Source organism: Leptodactylus fuscus, chromosome 4 (assembly GCF_031893055.1).
Source record: "Leptodactylus fuscus isolate aLepFus1 chromosome 4, aLepFus1.hap2, whole genome shotgun sequence".
Lineage (NCBI taxonomy): Eukaryota > Metazoa > Chordata > Amphibia > Anura > Leptodactylidae > Leptodactylus > Leptodactylus fuscus.
Window position 1 is genome coordinate 221,614,241 of NC_134268.1, and position 22,208 is coordinate 221,636,448.

Below are 22,208 nucleotides of genomic sequence, written 5' to 3' on the forward strand. Positions count from 1 at the left end.
CCTCCTCCTCCGCCACCCGCCTCCTCCTCCGCCACCGCCTCCTCCTCCGCTGTTAGATTGACCCCAGCTACGAGTTGGAAACGTTGCAGCACTGGCGTTGGTAGACGTCAGCAGGCTGTGCTGAAGCTGATCAGCTTGGGGGACAGACAGCACACTGCCTCCGAGGTGAGGGATGCCCTCCTCGATGAGACGGCAATATGGTTTGAGCCGCTGCACCTGGGCCCAGGCATGGTCGTTTGTGATAACGGCCGGAACCTGGTAGCAGCTCTGGAGCTTGCCGGACTCCAACATGTTCCATGCCTGGCCCACGTCTTCAACCTAGTGGTGCAACGTTTCCTAAAGAGCTACCCCAATGTTCCAGAGCTACTGGTGAAAGTGCGGCGCATGTGCGCCCACTTTCGCAAGTCGACAGTAGCCGCTGCTAGCTTAAAATCTCTCCAGCAACGCCTGCATGTGCCACAACACCGGCTTTTGTGCGACGTCCCCACACGCTGGAACTCAACGTTTCAGATGTTGAATAGAGTGGTTGAGCAGCAGAGACCTTTGATGGAATACCAGCTACAAAACCCTAGGGTGCCACAAAGTCAGCTGCCTCAGTTTCACATCCATGAGTGGCCATGGATGAGAGACCTTTGTGACATCCTACGGGTGTTTGAGGAGTCCACAAGGAGGGTGAGCTCTGAGGATGCGATGGTGAGCCTTACAATCCCGCTCTTGTGTGTTCTGAGAGAATCCCTGATTGACATCAGGGATAACTCAGATCACACAGAGGAGTTAGGGATAGCATCCGATCCGTCACAGCTGGAGAGTAGGTCCACACATCTGTCCGCTTCACTGCGTTTAATGGAGGAGGAGGAGGAGGAGGAGGAGGAGGAGGAGGAAGAAGAGTTGTCCGATGATGTGATGGTGATACAGGAGGCTTCCGGGCAACTTCGAATCGTCCCATTGTTGCAGCGCGGATGGGTAGACATGGAGGATGAGGAGGAAATGGAGATTGAACTTTCCGGTGGGGCCAGAGGAGTCATGCCAACTAACACTGTGGCAGACATGGCTGAGTTCATGTTGGGGTGCTTTACAACCGACAAGCGTATTGTCAAAATCATGGAGGACAACCAGTACTGGATCTTTGCTATCCTTGACCCCCGGTATAAAAACAACATCTCGTCTTTTATTCCGGTAGAGGGGAGGGCCAATCGCATCAATGCTTGCCACAGGCAATTGGTGCAGAATATGATGGAGATGTTTCCAGCATGTGACGTTGGCGGCAGGGAGGGCAGTTCCTCCAGTAGGCGACCAAGTTCTCACCGGTCCACACAAACGAGGGGCACACTGTCTAAGGTCTGGGACACCTTGATGGCACCCCCTCGCCAAAGTGCCGGCACGGAGGGTCCAAGTGTCACCAGGCGTGAGAAGTATAGGCGCATGTTGCGGGAATACCTTTCCAACCACAGCCCTGTCCTCTCCGACCCCTCTGCGCCCTACACGTATTGGGTGTCGAAGTTGGACCTGTGGCTTGAACTTGCCCTATATGCCTTGGAGGTGCTGTCCTGTCCTGCCGCCAGCGTCCTATCTGAGAGGGTGTTCAGTGCAGCCGGTGGCATCATCACTGACAAGCGCACCCGTCTGTCAGCTGAGAGTGCCGACCGGCTCACTTTGATAAAAATGAACCACCACTGGATAGAGCCTTCATTTTTGTGCCCACCTGTGTAAAGCACCCCAACATGAAACTCCATGTCTGTACTCAACCTCTCCAATTCCTCCGCATCCTCATACTCATCCACCATAAGCGTTGCACAATTCTGCTAATACTAGCAGAGGCAAACAGAGAGCGGTACATTGAAGAATGGAGAAACGAAATAAATAACTCCAAGAAACTCACCGTGTACCAATCCCTACAAAGGGACTACACCATGGCCACCTACCTGGAGAGAATACGCCATCCCAAGCACAGACAGACCCTGAGCCGATACAGACTGAGCGCCCACAACCTAGAGATAGAGACGGGGCGATACAGACAGACGTACAAGCCACGGGAGAAGAGACTGTGCCAGCACTGTGACCAGGGGGCCCTAGAAGACGAGACCCACTTCCTGCTACACTGCACCAAATACTCAGCTATGAGGGCCGTCTACTACCAAAGACTCTCTGCCCACATCCCAGACTTCATATCTGCAGACGAGAAGAGGAAACTCTACATCCTACTGGGAGAAGAAGAGGCCACTGTGGAGATCGCTGCCCAATACGTGTCCAGCTGTCACCAAACAAGAGGAAGATGAGACTCCATGGACTGTTATATTTATCCCAAAATGGGCTGGTTAGAGGCTCCCTCCACCATGAATTTGCCCAAACTGGGCTGGTTAGAGGCTCCCTCCACCATGAATTGGTCCAAACTGGGCTGGTTAGAGGCTCCCTCCACCATGAATTGGTCCAAATTGGGGTTTTTAGAGGCTCCCTCCACCATGAATTGGTCCAAACTGGGCTGTTTAGAGGCTCCCTCCACCAGGAATTGGTCCAAACTGGGGTTTTTAGAGGCTCCCTCCACCATGAATTGGTCCAAACTGGGCTGGTTAGAGGCTCCCTCCACCATGAATTGGTCCAAACTGGGGTTTTTAGAGGCTCCCTCCACCATGAATTGGTCCAAACTGGGCTGTTTAGAGGCTCCCTCCACCATGAATTGGTCCAAACTGGGGTTTTTAGAGGCTCCCTCCACCATGAATTGGTCCAAACTGGGCTGTTTAGAGGCTCCCTCCACCATGAATTGGTCCAAACTGGGTTTTTTAGAGGCTCCCTCCACCATGAATTGGTCCAAACTGGGGTTTTTAGAGGCTCCCTCCACCATGAATTGGTCCAAACTGGGGTTTTTAGAGGCTCCCTCCACCATGAATTGGTCCAAACTGGGGTTTTTAGAGGCTCCCTCCACCATGAATTGGTCCAAACTGGGGTTTTTAGAGGCTCCCTCCACCATGAATTGGTCCAAACTGGGGTTTTTAGAGGCTCCCTCCACCATGAATTGGTCCAAACTGGGCTGGTTAGAGGCTCCCTCCACCATGAATTTGCCCAAACTGGGCTGTTTAGAGGCTCCCTCCACCATGAATTGGTCCAAACGGGGGTTTTTAGAGGCTCCCTCCACCATGAATTTGCCCAAACTGGGCTGGTTAGAGGCTCCCTCCACCATGAATTTGCCCAAACTGGGCTGTTTAGAGGCTCCCTCCACCATGAATTGGTCCAAACTGGGCTGTTTAGAGGCTCCCTCCACCATGAATTGGTCCAAACTGGGTTTTTTAGAGGCTCCCTCCACCATGAATTGGTCCAAACTGGGGTTTTTAGAGGCTCCCTCCACCATGAATTGGTCCAAACTGGGGTTTTTAGAGGCTCCCTCCACCATGAATTGGTCCAAACTGGGCTGGTTAGAGGCTCCCTCCACCATGAATTTGCCCAAACTGGGCTGGTTAGAGGCTCCCTCCACCATGAATTGGTCCAAACTGGGGTTTTTAGAGGCTCCCTCCACCATGAATTGGTCCAAACTGGGGTTTTTAGAGGCTCCCTCCACCATGAATTGGTCCAAACTGGGGTTTTTAGAGGCTCCCTCCACCATGAATTTGCCCAAACTGGGGTGTTTAGAGGCTCCCTCCACCATGAATTGGTCCAAACTGGGGTGTTTAGAGGCTCCCTCCACCATGAATTGGTCCAAACTGGGGTGTTTAGAGGCTCCCTCCACCATGAATTTGCCCAAACTCTGCTGGTTAGAGGCTCAATCCACCCTGATTTTCAAAACAAATGTTGGTGCCAACCTCAACTTACTACAAGGGCCAAATTCACTGCTGGTGACAAGCTCTCCTCACTGCAAGTGCCAAATACACATGTTTCAAGGTGTTTTCCTACTGTCAGAGAGGTGGTATTGAGTGTGGAAAGTGTGTAGTTGTTAGGCTGTGATGTTGGGGTAATAGAGGGTCTTTGGTGTGTTAGATGCCCCCAGACATGCTTCCCCTGCTGTCCCAGTGTCATTCCAGAGGTGTTGGCATCATTTCCTGGGGTGTCATAGTGGACTTGGTGACCCTCCAGACACGGATTTGGGTTTCCCCCTTAACGAGTATCTGTTCCCCATAGACTATAATGGGGTTCGAAACCCGTTCGAACACACGAACATTGAGCGGCTGTTCGATTCGAATTTCGAACCTCGAACATTTTAGTGTTCGCTCATCTCTAGTGGTATTTCTTTAGTTATTTTATGCCACTATTTGGTGGTATTTCCTTAGTTGTTGAAAGATACTATATGGCGGTATTTATTTAGTGGTTGTATGGCACTATATGGTGATATTTGTTTGGTTCTATTGCATGATTTGGTGGTATTTCTTTAATTGTGTGGCACTATATGGAGGTTTTTCTTCAGTTGCTGTATAGCACTCTATGGTGGTAGTTTTTCAATAGTGTGCAGTAGTGATTCTGTACACTGTGCGGTGTGACTATTTGTGCACTATAGAGCAGTATTATTTGTACTTTATATATAGTGTGTATCAGAAGTGCAGACAGTAATACAGCCCTCTAGCGTGTCTGGTGATTGTACCGCGCACTGTCTACTAGTGAGTGGTTGTATTATGTACAAGGACCCTAAAACTAGACCAAGAAGTTCTGGATGATCCGGACGCAGATCTGGATGGCGGTATCTTCCGGTACTTATCATTCTAGACACATAACATACAGAATATTATCGGCGCTGCCCGTTGTCCAGCACTCCATAGAAAGAAAGACGCCCTCTTCACTCCATTAGTAAAATCGTCCAATTTACCCCATTATCCTATCGTACAATACTGCAGCTTCCAGAACTTTCCAAAAACTCAAAATCTATCAAATCTGATGAGACTGCACGTCACGTCGGTAAAAACTCACCACAGGGAAGAAATAATGACCGTAATTGTGTAAAAAGGAACATAAAAGCCGCCATGGGATGAGATAGAATAGTAAAGTGCATGAGGATAAAATGTACCGCCATCAGGAGACACAAAAACTAAAATGACCAAAACTAAAACGTCTGAGAAAGTGAAGACAGCCAAAAATTAGGAATCTCCTGAATAATATTTACCCCCGAAGTTACTCCTCTAATTCTCCACTACATAGTGCCGCCATATGCTGTATGTGTACGCTGTATATACTATATACATATAGGCATACATACTACAGAATTGGGATCAAATAAACAGAAGTTTGTGTCCAGGGGAAATTATGGGAAAATTGGAGTAAAGGACCATAAGTGTCAGGAGACAGGAAGTAGTAATATCAGCGAGTTACCTGAAACGGCACAAGATCACCATGGCGGTAGTAAGAGCCACAAGGGAAGTGCTGTATCCAACTGTGTATAAGGCCTTCACCGAGAGGAAGTAAGTGTCCTATAGAGAGAGTATAGAAGAGACAGCAACAATGTATATCATATAGGTAAACATTAGAGATGAGCGAGCGGTATTATATCGTAAACCAATAGAGTCTATGGGAAAAAAAGGGAATGTTGTTTCGGATTCCATGGAAACCAAAGTTCGACACATTGGATCCTCCAAGTTCAGGAAGTAGCAGGACGAGGAGCACGAGGAAACAGTAGTTATATTCTTGTACATAGGAGCAGTATTATAGTAGTTATATTCTTGTACATAGGAGTAGTATTATAGTAGTTATATTCTTGTACATAGGAGTAGTATTATAGTAGTTATATTCTTGTACATAGGAGTAGTATTATAGTAGTTATATTCTTGTACATAGGAGCAGTATTATAGTAGTTATATTCTTGTACATAGGAGCAGTATTATAGTAGTTATATTCTTGTACATAGGAGCAGTATTATAGTAGTTATATTCTTGTACATAGGAGGTAGTATTATAGTAGTTATATTCTTGTACATAGGAGGTAGTATTATAGTAGTTATATTCTTGTACATACGAGTAGTATTATAGTAGTTATATTCTTGTACATAGGAGCAGTATTATAGTAGTTATATTCTTGTACATAGGAGTAGTATTATAGTAGTTATATTCTTGTACATAGGAGTAGTATTATAGTAGTTATATTCTTGTACATAGGAGTAGTATTATAGTAGTTATATTCTTGTACATAGGAGCAGTATTATAGTAGTTATATTCTTGTACATAGGAGCAGTATTATAGTAGTTATATTCTTGTACATAGGTGCAGTATTATAGTAGTTATATTCTTGTACATAGTAGCAGTATTATAGTAGTTATATTCTTGTACATAGGAGCAGTATTATAGTAGTTATATTCTTGTACATAGGGGCAGTATTATAGTAGTTATATTCTTGTACATAGGAGTAGTATTATAGTAGTTATATTCTTGTACATAGGAGTAGTATTATAGCGGTTATATTCTTGTACATAGGAGTAGTACTATAGCGGTTATATTCTTGTACATAGGAGTAGTATTATAGTAGTTATATTCTTGTACATAGGAGTAGTATTATAGTAGTTATATTCTTGTACATAGGGGTAGTATTATAGTAGTTATATTCTTGTACATAGGAGTAGTATTATAGTAGTTATATTCTTGTACATAGGAGGTAGTATTATAGTAGTTATATTCTTGTACATACGAGTAGTATTATAGTAGTTATATTCTTGTACATAGGTGCAGTATTATAGTAGTTATATTCTTGTACATAGTAGCAGTATTATAGTAGTTATATTCTTGTACATAGTAGCAGTATTATAGTAGTTATATTCTTGTACATAGGAGCAGTATTATAGTAGTTATATTCTTGTACATAGGTGCAGTATTATAGTAGTTATATTCTTGTACATAGTAGCAGTATTATAGTAGTTATATTCTTGTACATAGGAGCAGTATTATAGTAGTTATATTCTTGTACATAGGAGGTAGTATTATAGTAGTTATATTCTTGTACATAGGAGGTAGTATTATAGTAGTTATATTCTTGTACATAGGAGCAGTATTATAGTAGTTATATTCTTGTACATAGGAGGTAGTATTATAGTAGTTATATTCTTGTACATATGAGCAGTATTATAGTAGTTATATTCTTGTACATAGGAGTAGTATTATAGTAGTTATATTCTTGTACATAGGAGGTAGTATTATAGTAGTTATATTCTTGTACATAGGAGTAGTATTATAGCGGTTATATTCTTGTACATAGGAGTAGTATTATAGTAGTTATATTCTTGTACATAGGAGTAGTATTATAGCAGTTATATTCTTGTACATAGGAGTAGTATTATAGTAGTTATATTCTTGTACATAGGAGTAGTATTATAGTAGTTATATTCTTGTACATAGGAGCAGTATCATAGTAGTTATATTCTTGTACATAGGAGCAGTATCATAGTAGTTATATTCTTGTACATAGGGGCAGTATTATAGTAGTTATATTCTTGTACATAGGAGTAGTATTATAGTAGTTATATTCTTGTACATAGGAGTAGTATTATAGCGGTTATATTCTTGTACATAGGAGTAGTACTATAGCGGTTATATTCTTGTACATAGGAGTAGTATTATAGTAGTTATATTCTTGTACATAGGAGTAGTATTATAGTAGTTATATTCTTGTACATAGGAGTAGTATTATAGTAGTTATATTCTTGTACATAGGAGCAGTATTATAGTAGTTATATTCTTGTACATATGAGCAGTATTATAGTAGTTATATTCTTGTACATAGGAGTAGTATTATAGTAGTTATATTCTTGTACATAGGAGTAGTATTATAGTAGTTATATTCTTGTACATAGGAGCAGTATTATAGTAGTTATATTCTTGTACATAGGAGCAGTATTATAGTAGTTATATTCTTGTACATATGAGCAGTATTATAGTAGTTATATTCTTGTACATAGGAGTAGTATTATAGTAGTTATATTCTTGTACATAGGAACAGTATTATAGTAGTTATATTCTTGTACATAGGAGTAGTATTATAGTAGTTATATTCTTGTACATAGGAGTAGTATTATAGTAGTTATATTCTTGTATATAGGATCAGTATTATAGTAGTTATATTCTTGTACATAGGGGGCAGTATTATAGTAGTTATATTCTTGTACATAGGGGATAGTATTATAGTAGTTATATTCTTGTACATAGGAGCAGTATTATAGTAGTTATATTCTTGTACATAGGAGGTAGTATTATAGTAGTTATATTCTTGTACATAGGAGTAGTATTATAGTAGTTATATTCTTGTACATAGGAGCAGTATTATAGTAGTTATATTCTTGTACATAGGAGGTAGTATTATAGTAGTTATATTCTTGTATATAGTAGTATTATAGTAGTTATATTCTTGTACATAGGAGCAGTATTATAGTAGTTATATTCTTGTACATAGGAGCAGTATTATAGTAGTTATATTCTTGTACATAGGAGTAGTATTATAGTAGTTATATTCTTGTACATAGGAGCAGTATTATAGTAGTTATATTCTTGTACATAGGAGCAGCATTATAGTAGTTATATTCTTGTACATAGGAGTAGTATTATAGTAGTTATATTCTTGTACATAGGGGCAGTATTATAGTAGTTATATTCTTGTACATAGGAGCAGTATTATAGTAGTTATATTCTTGTACATAGGAGGTAGTATTATAGTAGTTATATTCTTGTACATAGGAGTAGTATTATAGTAGTTATATTCTTGTACATAGGAGCAGTATTATAGTAGTTATATTCTTGTACATAGGAGGTAGTATTATAGTAGTTATATTCTTGTATATAGTAGTATTATAGTAGTTATATTCTTGTACATAGGAGCAGTATTATAGTAGTTATATTCTTGTACATAGGAGCAGTATTATAGTAGTTATATTCTTGTACATAGGAGTAGTATTATAGTAGTTATATTCTTGTACATAGGAGCAGTATTATAGTAGTTATATTCTTGTACATAGGAGTAGTATTATAGTAGTTATATTCTTGTACATAGGAGCAGTATTATAGTAGTTATATTCTTGTACATAGGAGGTAGTATTATAGTAGTTATATTCTTGTATATAGTAGTATTATAGTAGTTATATTCTTGTACATAGGAGCAGTATTATAGTAGTTATATTCTTGTACATAGGAGCAGTATTATAGTAGTTATATTCTTGTACATAGGAGTAGTATTATAGTAGTTATATTCTTGTACATAGGAGCAGTATTATAGTAGTTATATTCTTGTACATAGGAGCAGCATTATAGTAGTTATATTCTTGTACATAGGAGTAGTATTATAGTAGTTATATTCTTGTACATAGGGGCAGTATTATAGTAGTTATATTCTTGTACATAGGAGTAGTATTATAGTAGTTATATTCTTGTACATAGGAGTAGTATTATAGTAGTTATATTCTTGTACATAGGAGTAGTATTATAGTAGATATATTCTTGTACATAGGAGTAGTATTATAGTAGTTATATTCTTGTACATAGGAGGTAGTATTATAGTAGTTATATTCTTGTACATAGGAGTAGTATTATAGTAGATATATTCTTGTACATAGGAGTAGTATTATAGTAGTTATATTCTTGTACATAGGAGTAGTATTATAGTAGTTATATTCTTGTACATAGGAGCAGTATTATAGTAGTTATATTCTTGTACATAGGAGGCAGTATTATAGTAGTTATATTCTTGTACATAGGAGCAGTATTATAGTAGTTCTATTCTTGTACATAGGAGCAGTATTATAGTAGTTCTATTCTTGTACATAGGGGGCAGTATTATAGCAGTTATTTTCTAGTATACTAGGGGCAGTATTATTAGAGTTCCTTGGTGAGTGTCAGTAGTGAGTGGTCTCCTTTATATCTCGCTGTCCTTTGTCCTCTAACGTTGGTTCTATGTATTGGGATATTTTGGAATGTTTCTGGTATTTCTCCCTATGTGATATCCTGTAATGTTATATATTGTGTAATACTATGTTATGCTGCTTTTTCTACATTACAGATGTGATTATCTCTCTGCGCGTTTCTCCAGGTTTCGTTCTTTCAGGTGTCAGGTCTTATTTCGTATCTCTGACCTACATTGTGGTTTGCAGCTCTTGGTGTGATTACAGGGCTGATCCCATGTTGGGTGATGGGTTGTCTACTAATGTGACCTGTCACTAGATGAGACCCCTGTTATTGCTCTTCTGTATATATATGTATCTATGATATTTGCTGTGACTATTATCTGATAGCCCCAATGACCAGTAGGTGGGGCTGTACATTGCCCTCTGGGTCTATGAGTATGATTTTTTGGGGGACATTATAGTACTTCTTTTACTCTAGTTACATCCAAAACTTTATTTGGAAGTTTCAATTTCAAAGTACAGTAGTCTGCAGTCTGTTCACACAATGCAGTGCGGCGTGGTTTCCTCTATGTCCACATTATGCTGTTCTGGGTAGAATTATGGCGCTTTTCACATTGGTTTTTGGTGATTTTCTTACCTGGTCTGGGTCTGTCTGATTGGGGTCAAAGCCACAGGCGTCGGAGTAATGGGGGAAGGGCTCCGACCAGCCGCTCTCCGTGCAGTTCCGGCTGATCACTCCTTGTGGGTGGGGAAAGGACAGAAAAGATGTCACACGGTGTGCGGAGAAAAAGCGAAAGTGTCATCTTTGTTACTCTGAGGACTGTTAGCTAACGTCTTATTATAAGTCACCGTCTACACTGACATCTCCTACCTGTCTCCTGGTCTTCCAGGTTCTCCATGGACTCTGAACAAAGCAAAAAAGAAACAGTCAGCAGAACTGCCATAACAATGTGACAGTATACAGAGTATGTGATGCTATACAGAGTATGTGACGGTATATATATACTAGCTGTTACCCGCGACTTGGTCTGCGGTGATTGTAGCAGTGGGTATATACAGGCGCGGGTAAGGTTTTCGTACTGTGTATAAGGTATGGGATATGAAATGTAACTTTGTATCTTGTTTTTGCTGTAATTCAGAGAATACGTGAGACTTTTGTGTTGCAGTTACTTTGTATTAGAGCCGCTATATATACGGTGTTGTGAGAAACTTTACATAGTGACTTTGGGACAGGGGGATTTGAAGTTAACCCTTTCCCGCCGATGGCATTTTTTGATTTTCGTTTTTGCCTCCCCTCCTTCTAAACCCCATAACTTTTTTATTTCTCCGCTCCCAGAGCCATATGAGGTCTTAATTTTTCCTGGGACAAATTTTTCTTCATGATGCCACCATTATTTATTCTATATAATGTACTGGGAAGCAGGGAAAAAATTCAGAATGGGGTGGATTTGAAGAAAAAATGCATTTCTGCGACTTTCTTACGGGCTTTGGTTTTACGGCGTTCACTGTGCAACCAAAATGACCTGTCCCCTGTATTCTGTGTTTCGTTACGATTCCGGGGATACCAAATTTATATGGTTTTATTTACATTTTGACCCCTTAAAAAAAATCCAAAATTGTGTTAAAAAATTATTTTTTGAAAAGTCGCCATATTCCGACAGCCGTAACTTTTTATACGTAAGTGTATGGGGATGCATAGGGCGTCTTTTTTTGCGGGACCGGGTGTACTTTGTAGTTCTACCATTTTCGGGAAATGTTATTGCTTTGATCACTTTTTATTCAAATTTTTATCAGAATCAAAACAGTGAAAAAATGGCAGTTTGGCAGTTTTGACCATTTTTCCCGCTACGGCGTTTACCGAACAGGAAAAATATTTGTATAGCTTTGTAGAGCGGGCGATTTCGGACGTGGGGATACCGAACATGTATGTGTTTCACAGTTTTTAACTACTTTTATATGTGTTCTAGGGAAAGGGGGGGGGGGATTTGAATTTTTAATCCTTTTTATTTATTTATTTTATATTTTTTTTACTTTTTTTAAACTTTTTTTTTTGCATTTATTAGACCGCCTAGGGGTATTGACATGGGTGGGCGGTGTCGCGGATTGTCAGAGCGGTGGGGGTCGGCAAACATGGCTGCTCCGGAGCGTTAAAGAGCGCCTCCTGGAGTATCGGTAAGGTGAGGGGCAGAGTGGTAAAGTATATATATATGAGATTGTGTGGGGTGAGGGGCGAGGCTGTAGAGGGCAATAGGAATTTTGTGGCTTGCTATGGTCCAAAGTGTGTGAGATTGCAGAGATGGTGGTGTGAGTTTGGGGTTTGTGGGGGTCCTGGGAAAAACGTATGTGCGCTATTGTGACGAAAAGTTGCCTATTGTTTAATCGGGTGTATTAGCTATGTTTGTGGAAAATTTCAGCCAAATCGGTCGAGCGGTTTCTCCGTGATTGAGGAACAAACATCCAAACCCACAAACTCACAAACCCACAAACTCACAAACTTTCACATTTATAATATTAATAGGATACTGTATACAGTATGTGCAGTGGATTGGGGTAGAGGTATATACTGTATACCAAGCCTTACCCATCTCAGACTGGGGGTCGGAGAAGTCCATACCTGTAAGACAAGGAAAGAGAAGCGTAAGAGTCATTACCCCGAGTGACGGGCCGTGTCCTGCTCCGACATGATGGAAGCGCTAAAAGATCTCATCTCTAGAGGCCAATTCTCACCACGTTCCAGATCTCTGCTTGCTGTGACCCAGAGAGCGAAACCCTGCACAGACCTAAGACTTCTCACTGCTGAGGATTTGCTACAATCCCACCCAATGGTCGCTGTACAGTATCACTGATACATCACTAAGCAAATTGCTCCCAATCCAAATGACTGCAGTTACTATTTCTACCACTAGGAGCTGCTGCAGAGCAATAATCTACTGATGGGTGAACAGCGCACCATGTGGTCAGATATGGTAATGCAAGTAAAATGGATTGGTGTCCTCAGTATAGATGGGCTTCTCCCTTGTAGAATGGCAGCAGGACCAGCTCTGGGTATGTTCAGGATGTGCCCAGTCACTGACAACAAGCAGAGATCTTGGAAATAGTGAAAAACGAAACCACAAAATATTAGAAAGATTCCAGATGTTCCATTATTATATTTATAGCAACAACGACCATATTCTGGTGCAATTTTACAACAAGGCACTAGATGGCGACAGAGCGCCGCGCACGTTTTCTATGGCAGGAATGCAGCGGATAATGGGGCTATTGTGGGGGTCACTAGGGAGACATCACATCAGACAGCGTGTACCCGGAATACCGAGCGACAGCGGGCAGTGAGAGGGGGGGGGGGGGAGGGCACCCCAAAAATGTGCTTAGCTGGGGCACAATCAATATATATATAGATAGATGGCGGCATATTGTAATCATGATGTCATCAATCATCTTCCGAGGTCCCCTCTGTTATAACTGTGTCACCTGAGCTGCCGCCCCTGCATTGTAACCCAAGGAGGAACTACAAGTCCCAGAATGTCCTGGCCTGCTGAGATTTGTAGTCTTATTCTAGAGGCACGAGCTGCAAATCACTAACTATAGACAGAATTGTAATTACCTGGAGCAACCACTAGGGGGCTACTAACGCTGTCATACCACAGTATGGACTGAGCTCTCCAGCTCCCCCTAGTGGTGGCCGCAGGCAGGATATTATCTCTATATTTATGTCCAGGATTTGGATTTATTCTGCAACAGGCAGCCAAGAATTTGCACAGAATTTTGGATGTGACACCAACTGGGTAATAAAGATGGAAATCCACATGAAAAAGCACATGAGAGTAGTCGGGGGATCAAAACTGGACTGCAGTTTCTATTTCCAGCACTAGGAGCTGCTGTAGAGCCTTCATCTATACATGGCTGAACAGCGCCCCATGTGGCCAGATGTGGTATTACATGTGAAAGCAGTCAGATATTTTATCCCAGTCGGTCTCATAGACATGTGATAAGTTTGTGCTCCCTTATCCCGGCCTCTCAGATATTCTGGCACCAGACGTTTCCCCCGCAGTCGCCTCCTCTCTCCGTCACCGCCACGTCACCCGCACGCACTCGGCTCCGCCACACTCAGGCTTCCCTCTAATGACACAATTAATTTTGCCATTAGCCTGCATTATAAATGTGAGAATAGACCCAGCGGGACGGAAAGTTCTTCTAATTGTCTTGTCGTAACATTTATCCGTGATTTACAGGCGGTGGTGAGCGGCGACTCGGGGGCCGTAAATACTGTTTGGTTCTGTTTACTCCCTGAGTGTTTAATTAAAGGGTTTTATACAATATTATATAAAAACGTGAGAAAACTCCATCTACGGGGCTCTGGTCTACGAGGGGTTAAAGAGACTGTAATACCAGACCCGGCCACTGGATAAGAGTGGCGCTGTTCCTCTACTTAGGTAGAGGCAAAACGTTCAACATGATTCACCACCGACCGCGCTTCACTCATCTTTAATGTCAGAGGTATAAGTTGACGCCCCTGCACCCTAAAATCTCACCCCCCCCAAGTGAATAGTATACAGTATATATCATGAGGTGTGACGCACTCAGCTCTGCTACATGACTAGATTCCTGACAGCGCCCACGGATAGCACAGGGTTAAATAACATGTATGTGTATATATGTATTACCCCTATGGAGCATGCAGCGGTGGCCATATTGGTTTTCACCCATCTTTCCCAGAAACCGCTCCGGCTCTGCTACATCTGCGTATTGTCCTGTTGTTCTGGGATTTGCTGGCATCCTCATGCATTATACATCAGCCATAACGTGTCCCTGCGCCGCCATCTTCTCCGCTGCTCACATGATAGCATGCGGCTGGGGTGGGGGAGGGGATGGCGAGGGGGATAATCAGCGTTTTTCCACTTTCTCCTGGTGAATTATAAATGTGCGCGGAGCTCAGACATGTCCGATACATTATTTACTTGTCTGTACACGGCTGCTACACGAGAGCGGGCGACGCGGCCGTCCAGCTGGTATCTGGAGGTAACTAATGAATAGTTAATTCGATAAAATGGGCATCTGGGGAGCGAGGACGAGAAAATGCGCTCCACGTATATCGCTTCCCTGTATCTCGGGGCTGAGAGGAAAACCAGGGGTCCTGTAATCATACTAGGGAATAAGGGGTTAATAGAGGGGCTTATCTGGTAGTCGAAGTAGCTCCAAAGAGGGTCCCTCACCCTGGAGGACCTGACCTGGCCACCATCACACTGGCTACCCATTAATGTGAATCGACATGGTGTAATACTTCAGTTCTCCTGCGGAGGCGCTGCAGGGAAATCAAACACTTATTGCTGGGTTACCTTGCTCATTACTGGAGGTTGTAAGATGTGATCAGCTTCTTGTAGGGGTCCCCTTATATCATAAAAGGAGTGGAGAATCCCTTTAATGAACCAGTCATAGGACTCATAATTAAAGGGATTGTCCACTGATCACAGGATGACCCACGTGATTCAGGACTATACTGTGGAGGAAACTAGGAGGGTTCACTCTCCCTACAGCACCCCCGCAGGAGAAACTGGGAACAGTACACATTAAAATCAGTTGGTTGTCTGTACAATGCCTGGATGTGTTGGGTCCTCCAGAGTCAGAGACCTTCTTTGTACAAATTTGGGATATTTAACACGGGGTTAATACTGTAGGGGGCGATGTAGAAATTGGAGTCACATCTCAGGACAGACTTGTTAGACTTACAGTTGCCCCAAGACAGACTTGTCACATGTTTTTGATGCCAGAATTGTGGAGTATAAGGAGCGAGACATTGCACCAATGAGGCCCCCTAGTGGGCGCTGCAGGAAGTTTGAGGCCATTCTGATATTTGCCACCGGCCACTAAAAGCCCCCGCTGGGGTGAGAGTCCTGGGACCGCTGTCGGGGTTGATTGTAGATCTCCAGTGTATATACATATCCATCAGCTCTGTCCCCGTGCGGCCACTAGAGGGCACTAGCAGGACTGGGAGACAATCTGTTCTGGTCCATGACCAATTGACGTCAGTGTGACTCAGGCTTGTGTCACAGATCAGCATTGCCGGGTGTCATTTATCTACAACCATCCGTCATGTGCTCTCCAAGGGATGCGCAGCCCACAGAATCCCGACTGAATCAGCCCCAGCACAAGTGCTGATACCGTAATACAGCAAATATCACTGGTGTGCGGCATTATATGAAAGCAATGACTGATAAGGTGCATGGACATCCCCCACCAGTAGAGGGAGCACCAGCATCAATTCCAGGACACCCCACCTGACTGTATAACAGCAGCTGTTGTCCTAAAACAGAGACTAGAACCTATAGGGGGCGCAGTCACACCAAGGTTATAGTGCCGGAGGGGGCCAAATGCTGAGACCCCAGTATGATGAACAGCACATGGCAGACGGGGCCCTGCGATAGATACCACACTGGGGCCCAAGAGCATCACATGACTCCCCAAACTGAAGGAATACAGGAACAAAGAGAATATGGGAAGCCTGAGCCAGAAGATACCAAAAGAATTATAAATGCAGCTCTGGAGGTAACTGGAGAAAAAACAAGATGTAGGTCAGAAAAATTACACCACATACCACCATATGGATGAGGATTGTAAAGTAATTTCTTAATGTGAAATTTGTTTTCCTGGGTCCACCTGTAGGGGGAGCTCACTGCATACAGATTATACAGTCACCACTAGGGGGAGCTCACTACATACAGATTATACAGTCACCACTAGGAGGAGCTCACTACATACAGATTATACAGTCACCACTAGGGGGAGCTCACTACATACAGATTATACAGTCACCACTAAAGGGAGCTCACTACATACAGATTATACAGTCACCACTAGAGGGAGCTCACTACATACAGATTATACAGTCACCACTAGGAGGAGCTCACTACATACAGATTATACAGTCACCACTAGAGGGAGCTCACTACATACAGATTATATAGTCACCACTAGGAGGAGCTCACTACATACAGATTATATAGTCACCACTAGGAGGAGCTCACTACATACAGATTATACAGTCACTACTAGAGGGAGCTCACTACATACAGATTATACAGTCACCACTAGGGAGAGCTCACTACATACAGATTATACAGTCACCACTAGGGAGAGCTCACTACATACAGATTATACAGTCACCACTAGGAGGAGCTCACTACATACAGATTATACAGTCACCACTAGGAGGAGCTCACTACATACAGATTATACAGTCACCACTAGGGGGAGCTCACTACATACAGATTATACAGTCACCACTAGGGGGAGCTCACTACATACAGGTTATACAGCCACCACTAGGGGGAGCTCTCTGCATACAGATTATACAGTCAACACTAGGAGGAGCTGACTACATACATATTATACAGTCACCACTAGAGGGAGCTCACTACATACAGATTATACAGTCACTACTAGAGGGAGCTCACTACATACAGATTATACAGTCACCACTAGGGGGAGCTCTCTACATACAGATTATACAGTCACCACTAGGGGGGGCTCAGTACATACAGATTATACAGTCACCACTAGGAGGAGCTCACTACATACAGATCATACAGTCACCACTAGAGGGAGCTCACTACATACAGATTATACAGTCACCACTAGGGGGAGCTCACTACATACAGATTATACAGTCACCACTAGGGGGAGCTCACTACATACAGTCACCACTAGGGGGAGCTCACTACATACAGATTATACAGTCACCACTAGGGGGAGCTCACTACATACAGATTATACAGTCACCACTAGGGGGAGCTCACCACATACAAATGATACAGTCACCACTAGGAGGAGCTCACTGCATACAGATTATACAGTCACCACTAGGGGGAGCTCACTACATACAGATTATACAGTCACTACTAGGAGGGGCGCACTACATACAATTTATAGCAAAGATGTCATTCTGCACTGCCATTCTAGAATTCTGTTCATGAATTATAAAGTTCTCTAGTGGATTCTCCCACATGGATGATGTCTCCAGAGGATGGAATTATGGGATATACACATGAAGGAGAGTCCGTAGCCGCGATGTCTGTGATCTGCTTGGTTTTCTAGGAGAGATCTTACAGAGGTAAATCCATATTTTTCCAGATAATGAGAAATTAGATTGTTTCTCGGTGCAGTAAAGCGTTGTCATGCTGTTCCAGCTCCGCACCTGCCGCTCACTGATTATCTCATTCTAATTAGACAAACAGCACAAGATACAAGTATAAGACTCGCTCTGTAGCCACAGCAACCCAGGAGCAGGCGGCGCGGGATACAGGCGGGTGGGGGATCCTGCCTGCTGCTGCGGCCTGTGCTGGCTGCTCGCCTGAGCTCTGCCATGTCGTCTGCCGTCTATTACTGTGCAGCTGCAGCAGGCGCTGGAGACAATGACTTTCTATTAAAGGAATTGTCCATTTTTCATTTTTACATTCAAAATTCTGTGTAAATTAAAGTAATTCCATAGATTTATAGGGTTTGGAATTTTCTTTCTCTGACACAGAGCTCCAAATCCTCTGCATACACATGAAGTTGCATAACAAAAGTCTACACCTACAGCCAGCACTAGGGGGAGCTAAAGAGTTTCACTATGAACTGTATGTTTGCTATGCAGTGTGCTCCACCTAGTGGTAGCTCCAGGTATCCACAATGTCCCATCTCTTTAGATTTTAGTTGCAGATCCTTACCATCCTCCGATATGATCATGCTGAACCACAGGGGGCAGCGCATGTAAACAACCTTGCCGATCTCTGCAGGCATCCAGCAGGTGATGTTGTCCCACATTCCCTGGCACCCTACAGAGGAAGAGAATATTGGTTTTAATGTCAGGGCACAGAATGATGCAGGTCATATACAAAAAAATAAAGCAATTGGGAACGTGACAGAAATGCTGCATGTGAACATATCCCTACCCTATATCTACAGAAGTCTATATATTGGGCTCCAAACTAATTTTTCTCATACATAGCTCCAAATCCTCTAAGTAGACAGTTACATGATATGATTATCAACAGCCACCACTGGGGGGAGCTCAGGAGCTTACTGTATACAAGGTTACTATAGAGTTCTATGTATAAATAGTCTACAGTAAGCTCTAGAGCTCCCCCTAGTGGAGGCTGAGTTATGTATCTGTATGACTATAATAATAATAATAATAATAATATAATAAATAATGTCATGTATTATTTGCACAGTCTCCCCTCCCCCACCTGATAAGACTGCGGTGTACCTTGCGGAAAAACGTAATATCGTAATAAAAGCATAAGAGCGATCATTGACATCCGTAATAGAAGTTGCCGCTAACTCTCTTGTTCTTTCCGAGCGGTTGGTGGTGAAATCCCGCCAGAGGCCCTTACAGGGAATCTGCTAATGAAGCTCCTGGTTGGCGGGAAGGTGGCGCTGCGGTAGAGGACACGGCGCCTTGTTTACTTATTTACTTCTACTTCCCACTTCTCTGAAATGTAGAATCTTCAGCGGCAGAGGAAAGTTCACACTTCAGTACAGAGTGTAAATCAATCTCTGCTGCCAGCGACAGGAGGAGGGAGAGGAGGGAGGCGAGAAATAAGCTGCGGTATTATAATGGGAAATAACACAGAGCGGCTGTAGAAATGTACAGCGGGGCCAGGCGGCAGCTGTAGAGGGAAGATACCCGATCAGCTCACCTTTAAAGATGCCTTCCCCTTTAAGACAGTTATACATAGTGTGGACTGTTTACATGGTTATGCCTTATCTTTTGTTAGAACTCTGTTAGAAGGTTACTTTGTATCCACTAGGGACTTTATTGTATGTGTGTAGGACCTGTGATCACATGACTAGGGCTGTGCAGGTCCTTAACTTAGAAAACTGGACTGTTTATAGTGGGAGGGGCTTAATTCAGTTCTAAATCCAAGAGAGCCCATGTGGCACACATACCATGGGGGGTTCTGTTTGGAGTCATACCATGTGCAGGTGGGAGCGAGACAAGGATGGTGGAATGGGAGCAGGAGACGTGAGAGAGTGGCCAGGAGTGAGACGGACCAATACCAGCAAGCAGAGACTGCTGTAACGTCTCAGAGACAGCCAATAGAGGAGCTGCTGGATGGGATAACAGGGGAGTGGGTCCTCAAAGAAAGGACTGGTATGTGATAGGTAGAGACTTCTTGGCCGCCAAAGTCCTTGGTTGACTTCTCATCCTCTAAACCAATCCTGAGCTGAAGAACCTCCCCTGTCCCGCAGTCCTTAGGACCCAACCCATGAGACCACAAGGACAGTCTCAAACTGAACATTGGCAGAGGAGAGAAACTGAAACACTTACTGTATTAGGAAGCTGGAACTTTAGACAGAAGACAAGACAAGTTGTAGGTAATTCCTATTAGAGCGGGAGGAGGGAGATGAAGCTGCAGAATCTCTCTGTATGAGACTGTATGCTGCGGTAGGGGAAGGAAGAGCTGCAGGGGGAGATTTCTGATAACTATACAGCAATGCCTGGAGCCTTCCAGGTAGTTTTATAGAAGATTCACTCTCAAAATACTGTATGAATGATGACTTTCTATGCCGATTCTGGGGAAGAGCTAAAGCAACCCTAATCCCGCAGGTAATGTCAGATTTCGTTGCTGGGCTATTCTGGGATTGTTATGATAATATGATATCTGTTCATCTGGAAATCCGTTCTACATTATTGACGCCAGGATTCGTAAGAGGTTGAGCTACGTATAGTATATGGCGGTATTATAAGGTGGTGATGAACTGCCCCTTGGTTAGACATTCATTGAGATCTATGGGTGCAATATATGGGGAGGTGGGTGAAGTAATGCACTTGTGCTGTAAATATAGCCAGGATTATTTAGCGCGCGGGGTTAAGAATGTCAGCGAGATATAGATCCAGAGTCTGATCCTGCACAGTGTGCAGACCCCGGATACTGGATGTGTCCTATGGAGACAGTAACCGCCATAAATATTTACACAGTGGCGGTAACATTCCTGCTCCTGCATACAGTAACAGAGCTGGATGAAACCAAGTGTATACGGTATTATACTAGGTAAGGGTCTCTACCGCCATACCCCATCACAGGCAGCCATAGGCAACATGTTCTGCACCATCTCATCCACTGCAGCTGACAGTCCTCTCTCCCTAATTGGTTATCTGGCTTACGTTACATAGCAATTAGACCCTGCATGGCGGTGTAATGTGGCCACGGTGTGACTGTAATAGTTGGCTAGTTACAGCTGTAATATTTGGGTTCTATGTGGCTAGATTATATGGGCACTATATGACAGTATTATTTGGGCTCCATATGGCTGTGTATGCTATAATATTATATGGACACTGCGTAGCTGTAATATGTGAGTACTGTATGGCTGTAATATTTGAGCTCTTTATGGCTATAGTATTTGTGTACCACATGGTAATGTTATTTGGGAACTCCTTGGATGCCTTACACCTGTAATAACATATGGCTGTATTAGGTAAGCACTGTATGGCGGTATTTTCTGGCGACATTATTATCTATATGGCTATTTTAGCGTATGTGTACACTTTAAGACATTATTATGTGGATGCTGGATAGGTTTAGTATGTGTGCACCGTATAGCTGTAATATTTGCGTTCTTTATGGCAGTATTATTTGGGCACTATATGATTATATTTGCATTCTTTAGCTTCATTTTGGCACTGTACTATATTTTGATATGGACACTGTATGGCAGTATTATATGGGCACTATATGAGAGCACGACGTGACGGTTTTATATAGCCGTGTATGTCCATATCATACATTCTTGCTCCGGCATCTTGTCTCCTCCTTCATCTGTTCCTGCTATGGCTTCTCTTCCATCCTCTTTCTCCCTGGTTTTACCTCCTGCCTCTTCCCTTTCTACGGTTCCTCCTTTGCTCCTCTTGAGCCTCTTCCATTCTCATCCTTCTCATCTTAACCCCCCCACCCCACTTTAATTTCACAGACTCAGCTGCTCCAGAACCTCTTGTCATCTCTTATCTCACAGACAGACCTACTACATATCACATAGGACAGATGTGTATATACCGTATACTGTGAGCCTGACATGATGATTTGACCCGTCAGATTGCTCTGTAATGGTTATTAGATCTGAGCGCAGGGATCCCGCGGCGCTACATGTTACACAGATTACAATGAAGCAGTTGATGCTTTGTCTCCTGATTTTCTGCAATCTGGCCTCAATATAAAACCTCCGTCCACTGGAGACAAAAGTAAGAGGAACATCTTAAATCCACAAATGCCACACGTAACCTCAACAAACTGCAAGTCAAGAGGAGGAGCCCTATATAAGAGGATTCAAGGGTACTGGAGTTTTCATAAACAGTTGACATATCTGCAGGGTCTCGCTGGTCAGTCTGGGCTGTATAAGTCTCATACATGATGTCCTATCGGGTTATTCTGCTTCTAAT

General features: G+C 42.9%; 1 protein-coding gene across 2 annotated transcripts in view; it reads right to left on the reverse strand.

The window, feature by feature from the left end:
* LOC142199974 (pituitary adenylate cyclase-activating polypeptide type I receptor-like) overlaps nt 1–22,208 on the reverse strand; it is a 121,088-nt gene that overhangs the window by 56,051 nt on the left and 42,829 nt on the right. For both annotated transcript variants that reach the window (XM_075269918.1, XM_075269919.1), the window contains exons 3-7: nt 18,493–18,600; nt 12,369–12,401; nt 10,659–10,691; nt 10,425–10,525; nt 5,287–5,384 (exon numbers count right to left, since the gene is read on the reverse strand). In XM_075269918.1, coding sequence (XP_075126019.1) covers nt 5,287–5,384; nt 10,425–10,525; nt 10,659–10,691; nt 12,369–12,401; nt 18,493–18,600 — 373 coding nt within the window. The remainder of the gene's footprint in view (nt 1–5,286; nt 5,385–10,424; nt 10,526–10,658; nt 10,692–12,368; nt 12,402–18,492; nt 18,601–22,208) is intronic.